The 14,987-nt window shown below is 40.8% G+C and overlaps 1 protein-coding gene across 3 annotated transcripts in view; it reads right to left on the bottom strand.

Moving 5' to 3' along the window:
• The window catches only part of LOC146799127 (uncharacterized), a 49,480-nt gene that overhangs the window by 30,907 nt on the left and 3,586 nt on the right, over positions 1-14,987 (bottom strand). The window contains exons 2-3 of one of the 3 annotated variants that reach the window (XM_085626551.1): positions 12,992-13,134; positions 6,725-6,852 (exon numbers count right to left, since the gene is read on the bottom strand). The exons of 1 other annotated variant lie outside the window; for it this stretch is intronic. In XM_085626551.1, the coding sequence (XP_085482677.1) occupies positions 6,725-6,796 (72 nt within the window). In that variant the 5' untranslated portion in view covers positions 6,797-6,852; positions 12,992-13,134. Of the gene's footprint in view, positions 1-6,724; positions 6,920-12,991; positions 13,135-14,987 lie in introns of those variants that run through there. One more of the 3 variants, XM_085626552.1, reaches the window with a different exon arrangement.

Below are 14,987 nucleotides of genomic sequence, written 5' to 3'. Positions count from 1 at the left end.
GAATTATATAAGTTGCGCCCAGATAAGATTGCGCCGTATCTCCGGGACATGTTCCTTGAGGCTCTGGCGGCGGGTTCCCTCCCCCCTGACCAACGTCTTGCTACTATTGTTGTTATCCATAAGGAAGGGAAGCCGCGGGATCGGTGTACTTCTTACAGGCCTATCTCTTTGTTAAACGCGGAGCCCAAAATCCTTGCCAAGGTACTGGCCAATCGCCTGATCCGGGTTGTGGGCGACCTGATTCATCAAGATCAATCCGTTTTTATACCCCATCGCAATACCGCTTTGAACCTGCGGCGACTGCATGGCGTCCTCGCTAGAGCGCCACTCATCCGTGAGCCGGCCATTTTGGCGTCCCTTGACGCTACCATGGCGTTTGACACCTTGGAATGGCCGTATATTTGGGCAGCATTGGCGAAGTTTGGGTTTGGCCCGGGGTTTATCGGTTGGGTGAAATTGCTTTATGATAACCCACTGGCACAGGTGGTGGTCAACGGACGGGTGTCGGCTCCCTTTGTTTTGGGTAGGGGCACCCGACACGGCTGTCCGCTGTCGCCTCTTCTCTTTGCGCTTTGTTTGGAGCCCCTTGCGGAGTGGCTGCGGTGGCACCCCTCGATGCGTGGCCTTCGCTGGACGCCGGAATACGAGGATCGTGTCTCCCTATATGCGGACGATATCCTCTTGTATCTTGCATCTCCGCGCAAATCGCTTATTGTATTGGTGGATGTGTTGAGCTCCTTTGGTCGCAACTCCGGATTGGTCATTAACTGGGCTAAGTCTTGTGTGTACGTTCTCTCCGGGGAGGCCCCCCCCCTTCTGCGGGGGTGCCCTATCCAGGTTGCGCAGTCGGGGTTCACGTATCTGGGAATCTTTATAACCCTGGACCCGGTGGGCCGGTATGAACGGAATCTTCTCCCCCCCCTTCAGCGCCTCAGGGCGGATGTAGCGGGTTGGCGGCGGCTGCCGCTCTCGCGCTCGGCCGGGCGGCGTTGTTCAAAATGATGTCGCTGCCGCGCTTTTTGTACGCCCTGCAGAACACTATGGACGCAGTGCCGGCCCGCTATTTTCGGGAGGTGGAGTGTCTTCAGCGTCGATTGTTCTGGGATGGGCGGCCGCGGATTGCTCTCGCTAAACTAACCCTACCGTGGTATGATGGGGGGTCGCTCTCCCTGACATTAAACGATATTATTGGGCCTCCCAGTTGTCTGCTATCAATCACGGGATGTATGGGCCTGCTCTGAACCCGGCTTTTGAGATGGACAAATTGTTATTGCCCAGCGGGGATTATAATCGAGCACTATACTCGGGGTCCCTTGATGCGCGGTTGACTGGCCCAACACGGGTCGCGGTGCAGGTGTGGCGTGCAGCAAATGCGGCGATGGGGTGGAGGGATCGCTTGACTCGGGCAACGCCATTGTACGCTTCCCAGCGTTTGGGTTATCTGTGTACTACGAAAGGATTTGAGAAATGGGATATGATTGGTATCAGCAAGGTAGGGGATCTCTGGACGAAAGGGAAATTTAAGACGTTCGACATGCTGAAAACTGAATATCAGCTGAACGATAGGGAATACTTTCGGTATGCTCAGGTTCACCATGCCTTGTGTTCCGTGTTCCCGGACATGGCGGCTATTCCAGAGTATTCCCCGTTGGAAGACAGAGTATTGGACGGCTATGTACCGGATAGCACCATTTCGCTGATTTATAAGAAGCTTATGAATGATCGAATGGGTTTGCTGACCTCATTGCGAGAGACATGGACTGCCGACGGCTTGGAACTTGACGATGAAGATTGGGTGTCAGCGGTGGCCTCCCCGAAAGAGGTGGCTATCCCGGCCCGTTTGCGTTTCGTCCAGCTTAAGATACTCCACAGAGTGTACGTCACGGGGCCTGGTTTGATGCGTATGGGGTACTCGGTGGATGGTCTGTGTAAGCGAGGCTGTGAACTACTGGGGACTTTCCTCCATATCCTGTGGGAATGTCCGGAAGTGACTCGGTTTTGGTGTAGAGTGCATGCGGTGTTAGAAGAAGTCACGCATGTTGCCTTGTTGCCGGAGGCACGGAGATGTTTGCTGAATGTCTGGGAGCCGACTGATTACAATGTGATGCAGACGCAGTGGGTGACTCTGGGCTATATGGTAGCAAAGCGGGACATTGCACAACTGTGGGGCGCCCAGAGGCCACCCACGGTCTCAGCGTGGAAGGAACACATGGACTGGTGTATGTTCAGAGAGAAAACGGTGTATGTGGCGAGAGGCAAGCCTGGGAAGTGGATTAAGGTGTGGGGTCCCTGGAACTCCTATCGTGGAGGTATTTGCGCCCCGCCCCAGACGCGTGAGATGGATGCTGCTCTGTCTCCCTAGCCTGCGCATTCCTATATGCTCCTGCGACATGCGACTTTGGTTTCTTCTGCCTGCCCCCCCCCCCCCCTCTGTCTCCTTGGGTTTGTTTACTCCTTCGATGCGGGGAGCACATGTTATTGCCATTAACCCCCTCTGCCTTGTGTGTGTGATGTTTCTTGTTTTTTCAAAATATGAAACCTTTCTTTGCTTATTTATGGACTACGGCTGCGGCCGGCGGAGTTGATTAGCACCCCAGTAGCTCTTTTGTTGCTTCATCGATGTGAATGTAAAGCTGTGCCTAGGTTTACACTGTGCGTTAGCGGCCGGCCTGTTGGTTGTAGGCCCATATTTGTATGTCTCTGAAACTGTAATAAAGGTTTTCCAAAAAAAATAAAATAAATAATAATAATCATAAACGCTGCAAACGACAAAAATACATGTGAGTGCGTTTCAACCATGAGTATAGTGCACCCATACGATTTAGAGTGCTGTAAGCGCTCTATCACAGTGAAAGGCCTCTCTCTCCTAATGGCAGGAGTAATACTAAATCCAGTTAGATTATTGGTCTCTGGGAGTGTGTTTACTTGAAGAACAGGTGCGGCTGGCATGGGGAGATTGTGATTTAAGACATTTTACCAAAAGGCAAAGTGGTCTGGAGAAAACGTTCTGCCAGGGTGGGGAAGGGGCTCATTGCATTACAAACAACTGACACCATGCAGCAGGGCCTAGTATTGCCATCTGTCCATGACAGACCGGCCACTTGCCATGAAAAGATATTGGGGTACTATGATGTAATTCTGGTCAAAGTGTGTGATGTAACTTCTGCTAACCGTGTAATTTTGGTGAATCAACGTCCAGGTGGATATAGTCAGAAATTCACTCCTGGGATGGGCAGGAATAAATCACTTTCCAGGGTGCAAAGATGAAAAGAGCTGACAACGCTGTGGGAGTAAAAGAAGAGGATTTCCCCCTGAGGACAACATATTTTGCTTATGAAGAAAACACAGAAGAAAAACGTACCTCTGCCAGCGATGCTGGTTTTCAACCATGCAAAATTGTACTAAAAGCAAAATTCCGCATTTAGGAAATGCTACTGTCAGCATTTAAAATGGTAGTCACATAACTTTCCCAGAAGTAGGCTTGAAAAGATATGACAGGTGTAGCTTTCCAGGAGTGCTGTAGGCAAGTTTTGTGTCTAAGGGATCATCTGAAATATGCATCCTTGCGAAGGTATAACTGTGGGGGAGGAGTCCAACATGTATACAAACGTTGCTGGGTGTCCAAGATAATAATGAACTGTTCATCTGGGTGAATACATTGTGACGGATGAAAATTATCTCATCCGGGAGTGTGTAGCATACAAAAAGGATACAGACACAACCTATACATTGTTAGAATAAAAACTGATTTATACCGAAAGCTGCTGGTGAAAATCTATTTAAATAAAAATTAATCGCAGGATTAACAAAGTTAGTACTGATAGCATTTGGTGGAATTCAATGTAAAAATAAGTAAATACGAAAAACAAATAATCCCCTAAACAAAAGCTTTACAGCTCAGTACCACTATATCAAAATGCAACACAGAAGTTCTAATAAACAGTCTTCTGAATAAAAAATATTGAACTCCTCACACACGCATACAAGGCACTGCACAACATTGGACCAGCCTACTGCCCCGTCCACTTCCACCAAACTACCAGACACCTATGCTCCCCCCACTCTCTGCACCCAAAACGTGGATCGACCTCCCTCTAAATATAAGGGCTTCTTCCTCGCTTCTAAAATTCCGCAAGAAGCTGAAGACCTCGCTCTTCAACTTTCACCCAGCAGATGACCGTCACACCTTCACCAGCACCTGGATATGAATACTGATAACATAACAAATGTTTGATATAGGCAAATCCATGGATGGGTGGCCAACTATTCCATGAAGAACATTTACTGTAGCATGAGCATCTTGGACATAACAAAGGTATTTTTATGACTGCATTCCAGAAACTAGAACCTGATGGGCTCTGTTTGGACATGCAATTAGGACTGTACTAGAGAGCACATTATATTTTTGAAAACATATTTATACGTGAAATGGCGTAATATGAGGCAAGTGATTGGCTGAGAAGGCAATTTTTAGTAAAGTGCCAAAACACCCAAATACCTAGGGTGACCAATTGTCACAAATTTCCCCAGGCAGTCCCAGTTTTCAGAGGACTGTCCTGGCGTACAGACATTTTCCTTAATTTTAAATACATGTACTGGTTTTTGGGACAAGTGTTAGCTCATCCTGCAAAGCAGAGATGCAGCATATGCTTGTTGCCTCTGAAGAGTAAGATAACTCACATAATTTATCTTTTTGTTTCAGGCAGCACAGGAGGAGGTCAGCTGCATGTGCACAGCAGAGAGGAGGCAGAGTGAAGAGGAGGGCAGGGGTGCTAAAGGGGAAGGTCCTGCCATAGCTAATGTTTTGTAAACATAGGCTTGCAAATGTGTGCCTATATTTATATATATCTATATATATATATATATATATATTTTTTTTTTTTCCACTGAATAAACCATAGGTTTCAGGGACGTTATAGTTAGTTAGACATTTCACTCGTACAAAACCAGAGAAATTCGGCTGCTATAGTTAGTTCAGTTAACTATAACTCATGCCCCTGCAATGCACTGCTGATGACATCACATATTACATCATTCATGACATGGTCAGTGACATCACTTTTGACATCTCAAATGACATCACTGATGAGTCACTGATGACATCATTCAGTGACTGTGTGTATCTGTAAAGTTTACATTTGTTTTATATATATGTCAAGCTATATTGAAGAATGCGTGGTTGTATAAGTGTCTGTATGGAGGATCTAGTAGGTGTGTGACTGACTGTATAAATGAGTGATTAAATGTGTCTTACTGAATGCATGGGTTAGTGACTAAACTGTGAAAGTTGAGTATGAGTGTCTATAAGAGTTATTGATTACTTGCCTGAGTATTTGTATGGCTGCCTGAGTGTCTGTGTGTGTGGGTGGGAGATGTTTGACTCTGTGCATAGATGTGTGAGTGGTTGATTCACAGTGTGTATGGGTTCAAGAGTGCATGTGGAAACAGCCCTATGTGTGGGTGAGTGTGTGTATGGGTGTGTTGGTGAGTGAATGGATGTCTCAGTGGTACATGTGCAAGTAAGTACATATGTAAAAGGCAGTATAAGTGAGTCATGGTGTATACAAAACACTATATGTGAGAGTCAGTAATTGTGAGAGTGGCTGCATGGATGAGTGTGTATTTGTATCAGTGATTCTACAAAAGAGTAATTATGTGTTAGTATTTGTATGAATAAGTGAGGTGGTGTCTGTATAACTGCATAGGTGAGTAAATAGAAGTGTGATTGATTCTTTTCATGACTGACTAGGCGTGTGAGTAACTCTGGATATGTGGCAGTGTGTGAGTGTCTGTATAGGTGTGTGAGTGCATATAATAGTGTTATATTGATGAGTGACTGCATGTGTGAGTGACTGTATGGATGAATGAGTTGACATGTGTGTAGACCTCAGAATCAGTGAGTGGGTATGTAGTAACTGGTATTGGTGTGTCTATGGTTTCAAAAATGGTAGTCTGTATTTTAGAGTGGGTGTAGAGTGGGTGTATCAAACGTTATACTAGGGTATGAGGAGGTTGAATCAGATTATCACGTGGATGATGTCATCAGGGATGCCATCAGTGATGTCATTTCAGATGTCATCAGTGATGTCACTGACCATGCCATGAATGATGTAATATGTGACGTCTTCAGCAGTGCATTGCGGGGGCGCGAGTTATAGTTAGCTGAACTAACTATAACAGCTGAATTTCTCTGGTTTTGTACGAGTGAAATGTCCAACTAACTATAACGTCCCTGAAACCTATGGTTTTTTCAGTGAATTTCTACGGGTTTTTAAATGCTAATTTCTAACTATAACGTCCCTGAAACCTATGGTTTTTTCAGTGAATTTCGAAGGTTTTTTAAATGCTAATTTCTAACTATAACGTCCCTAAAACCTATGGTGTTTTCAGTGAATTTAAAAGGTTTTTTAAATGGTAATTTCTAACTATAACGTCTGTAAAATCTATGTTTTTTTCAGTGAATTTCAAAGGTTTTTCAAATAGTAAACTGCTATTTTGATATTTGTCATTAGTACTGTTTTTTCTAACTTTTTCACTACATAAAAGAAAATAAACTGTAAACACTACTTAACTTCACTATTCACAGTTATGTCAGTATAGTATCATCATAAACAGCTGGGGAAAAAACCAATCAACTAGATTGTTAAAAACTAATTCTTGCAAGAACAATACGAAATCAACACAAATAACACATCCAATACTATTTCCAATTTTTAAATCTTACCTTTACTCTGTAGTTTCTGTTCACATTTTTCCTCAAGGCCAAATAATGTGTCGATTTTTTTTTCGAAATCATCCAGTATACATTCCTTTAAGCATCTTCCCATTTTCCCTCTAGGCCGAATAATGTATCTAAAATTTTTGTTGAAGAAATATTAAATACGAGTTGGTTAATTCATAAGGCAATCTCGGTTTTATTTCCAAGTGTGTATCGTTATAGTGACTCCAACCATTTTTGCATTTTAAATATACAGTATAATGTCCACATGTGGTAGTAGCTCCAGCATGGAAAACAATAGCCAGTGTTGTGAAAGTTCTTCCAGAAATAGATACTTGAGTAGCAACAAAACTTTTAATTTTCATTCCACTTTTCTTCCATTTGGTCTACAGCGTTGTAGCATTAAAATTAGATATTTTCCATATCTTTGTAGGCATAATGTAGATAACATTTCTGATTAACAACGAGACCATTTCATTTCATGATTTGCTTCTTTTACTAATTTCGGAAAAGGTACAGATTTGCAGTCAGGTATTGTTAAATATACAAATCGCTCTCTGTCAACTATATTGTTTGAAGTTAATGAACACTGTTCACATTTGTGATTCCATTTGTAACTGACTCCAAATAAACTCTCAATCTGGAACCCTTCATCTACTAATACTCCAAGCATAACCATCAGAAATTCTTGTGCATCTTGTTGTATATTAGGGCTGAACGTTAAAGATCCAGTACATGTATCCAAGAGTTGGCGAATACCAGAAGCAGTATGGATCTTACTTCTGTCAGTTCTCAATTGTTCAAATAAAATAAAAAGTGCAGAACATAATCTTTTTTCCTGACTTTCCATAATTTCACCATAAAGATCTTCTAGATAAAATATAACGTTTAGAATAATATTACCATAGCAGTTGACACCAGAAGCATTTTCTAATTGATATCTACAACATCATCACTTGTTTGTATTTTCTGTTTCTTTGCATCGTCTCTTTTCTCTTGATTTTTTTTCTGCTTTTCAACCACACTTGATTCATCAACATGTTTCCGTTTTGAACACACAACACGTTTTTCCTAAATAGGATATTCACCTAAAGTTGGTGCATAAAGTCTTTCTTAAACGATTATATTCTCTTACACAATTTACATCAGCACTAACCTTGTTTTCATCTAAATCAATTAAATACAAACTAGACAATGTTCTAACTCGAAATAATGCAACATATTCCATTCCCTCTTTAAACACAGTGCTTCCAACATTTACTAAAGCATTATCTACACTTGAACCTTGAGATTTATGAATGGTTATTGCATATGCTAAACAGAAAGGAAACAGTTTTCTACGAACATACAAGTCTTTTACCAGCAAAAAACATACAGCACAACGCCCAATCTGTTTTACATCTGTAATCTGATCAAATTTAATTTTCGAGAATTCAATTGCATTTGTGTTTTGATATTTTACAAATTCAACAACTTTCCCCATTGCTCCATTCACTAAACCTTCTTCTATATTCAAATTACGCCTCAAAATAACCCGACAGTTTATACACACTTCTAAAACAAATTCAAAGCCAGCAGTTTTTGATATAGACTTTTCCAAAGAATCCAATTTAATCTGTAGTTTATTTGAAAGAAGAATTGTTATTCTGTGATGCTCGATTTTATCAACAGCTTCAATGTGAACTATTTCTTGATTTTCCAATTTCAGAAGCTCTTGATTAAATGTATAACACTCTTTCACTGTAGGCATTAAGCAAACTATAGATTTTTTCTGCAATGTTCTTGTAGAGTACTGCTACTGGTGTGTTTTCAGTTGTAAACAAGTTCTTTAGTAGGCGACTTTGTAAAGCTTGTTTACCATGTTTGCTTAGAACACCAATTCTTACATCTTTCAGAATATTTCCATAATCTTCATCACATGCTTGTTGCATATTCCGAGTCAGTTCTTTATATTCAAAATTGAACCAGAGATTCACATTTCCAATACTTCCTAAAGATTTCCTAGTGTCTTCACTTAGAAGAGTTTTAAAGACTGGTTCTCCTTTTACAGGAGTTAGTTGTAGCAGATCTCCAAATACAATTAAATGTTTTCCTCCAAAGAGAACATCGTATTCTGTTTTCAATACCTGTTGCATTCTTAAATGCACAAAAGCAAGCATTAAGTTTGAGACCATACTCACCTCATCAATAATTAAAAGTTTCATCTTCTTCAGCACTCTTGAACCTTCATAAGAAGCTTCTCCAGATAACTTTTGATATTCTAATTTATTATCATGCTCAACTGGTAACATCAGTAATCTATGCAAAGTAATTCCTTTAACATTGTGGGTAGCTAATCCAGTTGGAGCTGTTACCACACAAGATAAATGTGAACCAGTTGTTTTTTTAAGGTAACTTGTCAAAACTTTAATTAAAAACCTTTTACCCGTTCCAGATTGACCACTGATGTACATCAGAATAGGTTTAAACGATGAACATACACGTTCTTTCTTTTCATGTAACAAACCATGTTCTATCTGTTCTCTCACTTGTATATATATTTGTTTCTGTTCAATATTTACTTGTTCTTCTAACTTTTCCAATGTAATATACTCGTCTTATACTTGTTGCATTGCATTTTCGACTTCATGCATAGCAATCGCTGCTTCATTTTCCACTATTGGTTGTCCAAGTGGATCTTGACCACATGGACCAGAACTTTGACTTTCTTGGGAACTTTCATTAGCAACTTCAGCTGTAATAGTCTTTTCCTGTTCAACTTCATCATTCAACATTTTTAAATATGTAGGGAAAATTGAACATGCAATGCTATCTTTACATGCATTAAAAGAATCTTCGTAGCAGTCGAAATCTCCAAGTAAATCACTTTCGCTACGCTATGGTTTGAACAGTTGGAGAAGTGCTAAATAGTAAAATTCTCGCTTATCTGCAGTTTCACAGCTGAGTTTCTTGTGGTTGATAAGATTTCCTTTTTAGTGTTTTACTAAACATCCATGACATCCAACTACTGCATATTTTCCTTCTTTTAAATTCTGTTTAACATTGCTTTTGAAGCTGTAATGTTGAAGTACTTCATACAGACATAGCTGTTCCAGAGGTCGACTCCTTTTCGGATAGTATGTATCCAACATATTAGTTTTAAGAATTTCTGTACTGTCTGGTTCATTTACTGCTAAGTATTCAATTTCTTTAATAATTTCAACACTCTATTTCTTGAGCAGGCAAGACCTAAACTTACCCAAATGATCCCTCGTGATTTTGAATATAAACTTGAAGAAGACAAGCGGTCTGAACATTCATAGGATCCAATTTCTCTGTGTGAAAGCATTTTCAAAGTAAAGCTGTACAATGTTTTGCTAAGGCTCTTCTCTTGTGCAATTTCTTCCCACAATTGTTTCATCTCTGTTTTTTCGGATTTCGTTATTTATGATGTTACGTAGCATGCAACAGCAATTAAATTGTCTGCAACATACTGAATGTCCATTTTTGCGTTCCACATTTTTAAAACAACCGGATTGTAGTCATTAATATACTTTGACAATTCTGTTCTTTTCAAGTTGTAGGTATTCTTTGGAGATTTGCGAGTTATTGTCTACCTTACAGAAGAAAAAAAAGAATTTACTCTTCCTTTAGAAATTACTGTACGTGGAAATCCAAACCGACACTTGGTATAAAACTTTCCTTTAGACTTGTATTTTCATCGGCAGTACTTTCCACAAGTGACTTTGGAAACGTAAAACTTGCTGTTCAAGCTTCTATCTCCTCCTTGTCTCGGAATCTCACATGTCACATACCGTTCAATGAAAGACAATACTATTTCATCTGACTCAGTTCCAAATGTAAAAGAAATCGGTAACTTCTCCAAGAGGTGGATTCTTTTTATTGCAGATGAAAGACATCATAGCTTGAAACCTATGATTAAAATATCTGCACCCATTTATAGGATTCAAAGAACACAGTTCTCCAGGTGTCTTAATTTCAACATTCTTTATATTGGAATTTGCTTCTCGTAGAAATTCAAGCAAATCTTCCCATGCATACTCTACACAGCTAAGTGTCACAAACCATGTTGGTGTACCTAAGATCCGTAACATACACTTCAGTTCTCCATGACGACGATACCAATACTCATTTGTTCCTCGTTGACATGCCATCAAATTAATTAACTGCGTTTCTAAATTTTCATGTTTGTTGAACTTCCTCCACAAATTCTTTCGCTGAAAGAAGTGAATAATGAACTCCAGTTGAGCGATATTCAGAAGCTGGAATCCGTACAGGTCGGTCATCATATCGCCCACCTTCTCCAGTAGGAAACAGCTGTGGAAAACAACGAGTTTCCAAGCTTTTCTCCCATACACTCATTGGAGTTCCCTTTGCTTTTTTCATTTGAAATAACTCAATGCTGTTTCCTAGTACTTCTTTTTAATGTAGAGGATATATTGTGCAATGTTCATAAATCTCTTCACTCCTTGACTTGTCCACTTTCTCTATTTGACCACTTGAAATTTCAGATTCATCTTCCAAACGTATTACCTGTTCTTCCATATTTACACATTTATCATAAATATTGTTCTCCACAAGATATAACTTAGCCTTTTGAAGTTTATTAACATCCACAAATTCTTGCCATATTTTCCAACTCTTTGTTGGTACTCCATTTACTAAAATGACTACTGCTTCATTTTCCTCTTTGTCTCCACCAACAATTTCAATATTTTTCTTAAAATCCAAAGGTAAGTACACCTTCCGTTCAGCCCTCTGTGTAAGTCTGTTGGTGGCAGTTTACCTGTTTTAGGTTCCATGCGAATTATAGTTTGAAATGGATGAACAGATTGTATTAGAATTGCCTCATATGTATTAAAATCTGCCAGTTCCTCCAGAATAGGTACTAATTCTAACTTATTATGTACTGCTCTAGTGGGCATTTTATTCTCTTCTAATTTATTATAACAATATTTACAAATCACTGCCTAACTCAAATTGACCTTCTACTAACAAGTATGTTGCAAATTCCTTCCATTTATCATTATTCTTCTTTTCAGATTTTAAATACAAATCAACATTCCTAGTTTGAATTTTATAATTTGTACGTCAACAACAAACACAAACATAGTTTGGAATTTCAGAGCACCCTTTTTTATACTTTACAATTTCTTCTTCAAACTGATTAATCCTAATCACTTTCCCATCTTCTTCAACATCTGTAATTGTCAAACTTTCAGTTTCTATGCACTGCTCTTCTGAACCAAAATATCGGAACCCAATGTCATTACAGTTTTTTTGGACATCTGATAAAGAACCGTGGAAAAGAGCTGTATTCAGTTCATTTAAACATAATGCAGGACTTTTTACATAGTACAGTTTCCTTACAAACTTCCGCATTTCTGAATGGTGTACTGCTAACATCGTCAAGTGATGAAAAACACTCTTTTACACACTTTTCATGAAAGACAAGCCAGAGAATGACCATGTTTCTCAGTATATTTTCTTACATTACATGGATCTAGTCCTTGTAACAACCTAATCTTCTGTTTAACACTTTTCAGTGTATATTCTCGTAACAAATTTCACATTAGATTAATAGATTCCTGTTGAATACTACAAATATTGCTACAACCCCACTTATACACAGGAGCCTGTGTGCGTTTCCCTTGCACTTCTTCAGCTATTAACTGTTCTGCACTAATACCAACCATTTCCTCTTTTGGAACAGGACAACCATTCTGAACTTCGTAGCAACGACCTCTAGTATCAACTGCAAATGGTAAACTATTTTCTTGGAAGTAACTTTCTTCATTAAAAAAAGGTTCACTATTAGACATATGTTTCCATTCTCCACTAAAGACTTTACAAAAGTTGCTTCTGTTCACAAGTCTTTTTTTTACTTTTGTCTTTCAGAATCTTCATTGTTTTATCCAACAGTTTCATCCTCTTCAAAATCAAAATGAATATTTTTTGTTTTAATTTAAAAGCAGTATCCACTATGCTTTCAATATGCTGTTTCTGTTTCAATTGCAGCACTTTCTTTTTATATTTCCGGCATCCTTTTATTAAATTCTTAATTACTCTTTCGAAAAAGTCTTTGTCGAATTTCTTGAAATTGTTTTTGTCTACGGGTAACAAATACTGTTTCCTTATCATGATTTTTTTTCTTCCATTGTGAAGTCGAAGTCTGCTTCTCCTTACTTGGAAAATTATTTTTTTTCCTTTGTGTGATGTTATTATCATTAAATGTTCATAATACTTTTTAAAAAAATTGTCTAGTGTATTTACCAGAAGAAAGTCTTTTTGGAGTACTCTCATTTACTTGTAATCCGCATTTCTGACCTTTCTTTAAATAGATGGCCTTTTTGTCTTTCCTTTTTTTTCCAGTTCTTCTAGGCATTTTCAATTTTTAATCCAAACAAAATAATTTTCTGAGAAAGAAAAAAAAGTTTCAATTCTTTGTTATATCTGTTCAATATGTTAAAATAATCACATACAATTAGATAAGTTCAACTGGCGGCTTGCAGAGGGAATGCTGTATGGCAGTGGAGAGAAATAAGGGAACAGTAGGGTGGCAGGTAGTGTCACTGGACATACAGCACGTATTTATTTAATTATTTAGATTCGCCTTCCCATTTTATATGTGAATCTACTACCTCCTACTTTCCCCTTCCCCACCCCGCCCCAACCTACCGTCCCACGCACCCCACCGTCCAAGAGCACTTCCTCTGCAACCCATTACAAATAGCTTTGTAGACACTATTTTGAAAAATTGTTATCTGTATAATTAGACTGAGATTCTCAGTTAAATAGCACATGTAAACGTTACCATCATTACCTTAACACTTCTATCGGCAAGTTAGCAAGCATTACACTGCACCATATTAACAAAGATATGGCACAGGCTTACATTTCATTCTGGATGTGCATAACCAAGAACAGATCAACTGTTATAGAGCAACAAAAACGTCTGACATGGGAAAGGAGAGGGGGAAGAGATTAAGTACGATGTCATTCCCATTTTGGTAATGTGTCAGCCCAGTCGTGTAATGAGCTTTAACACCTGCACATAACCTTGTTATGACGTTAATTTACATATATGTGCCCTTTAGTACTGCAACCAACACTTTGTGCCCCTGAGAGTACTGTTTATAAAAACTAAACAAACAGAGCTTTATTTAGTATAAAAATAGCACACAGTAGGAGTGAATCGTCCCCCCCCCCACGGACTGGCTCGTACATTGAGAGCTGCGGGCCGTCGGCTCCTAGAGGGACAGCTGCATGCCGGCTCGCAGAGGAAGAGCTGAGGTCCGGCTCGTAGAGGGACAGCTTTGGGCCGACTTGCATAGGGAGAGCTGCGGGCCGTCGGCTTGCAAAAGGATACATACGACCGGTGATGTGCATTGAGGGAGGGTGGAGGGAGTATCTGGCAGAGGGAATGCTGTAATCCAGTATTGGTTTGCAGAGGTACAACTGCGGGCCCGACGGCTTGCAGGCGAAGAGCTGCAAGTCGACTGGTGGTTCGCAGAGAGAGACTTGCGAGCCGGCGGACTGGCTCGTAGAGGAAGAGCTGCGAGCCGACTGGCTCGCCCGTGGAGAGAGAGCTGCGGCCCGTTGGCTCGCAGAGGGAGAGCTGCAGGCAGGCTCGCAGAGGAACAGCTGCGGGCCAACTGGTATAGGGAAAGGTGCGAGTCGTCCGCTTGCAAAAGGATAGCTGCGGGACGATGAAGTGGGGAGACGGAGCGTGAAGGGGGTATCTCGCAGAGAGAGAGCTGCAATATATTTCCAGTCTTGGCTTGCAGAGGTACAACTGCGGGCCTGAGGACTCGCAGACGAAGAGCTGCGAGCCAACCGGTGGTTCGCAGAGGGAGAGTTGCGAGCCGGCGGGCTGGCTCGTAGAGGAAGAGCTGCGAGTTGACTGGCTGGCTCGTAGAGAGAGAGCTGTGGCCCATAGGCTCACAGAGGAAGAGCTGCGTGCCAGTTCGCAGAGGTAGAGCTGAGGTCTGGCTCGTAGAGGGACAGCTACGGGCCAACTTGCATAGGGTGAGCTGCGGGCCATCGGCTTGCCAAAGGATACGTACGACCGGTGATGTGCAACAAGGTAGGGTGAAGGGAATATCTGGCAGAGGGAAAGCTGGGGTATATTTCCAGTATTGGTTTGCAGAGGTACAACTGCATGCCTGACGGCTCACAGACGAAGAGCTGCGAGCCGACGGGTGGTTCGCAGAGAGAGACTTGCGAGCCGGCGGGCTGGCTCGTAGAGGAAGAGCTGCGAGTCGACTGG

Source organism: Triturus cristatus, chromosome 9 (genome assembly GCF_964204655.1).
Source record: "Triturus cristatus chromosome 9, aTriCri1.1, whole genome shotgun sequence".
In the NCBI taxonomy this organism is placed as follows: Eukaryota; Metazoa; Chordata; class Amphibia; order Caudata; family Salamandridae; genus Triturus; species Triturus cristatus.
Note: the sequence above shows the minus strand (reverse complement) of the source record. Positions and strands in the feature narration are given on the sequence as shown.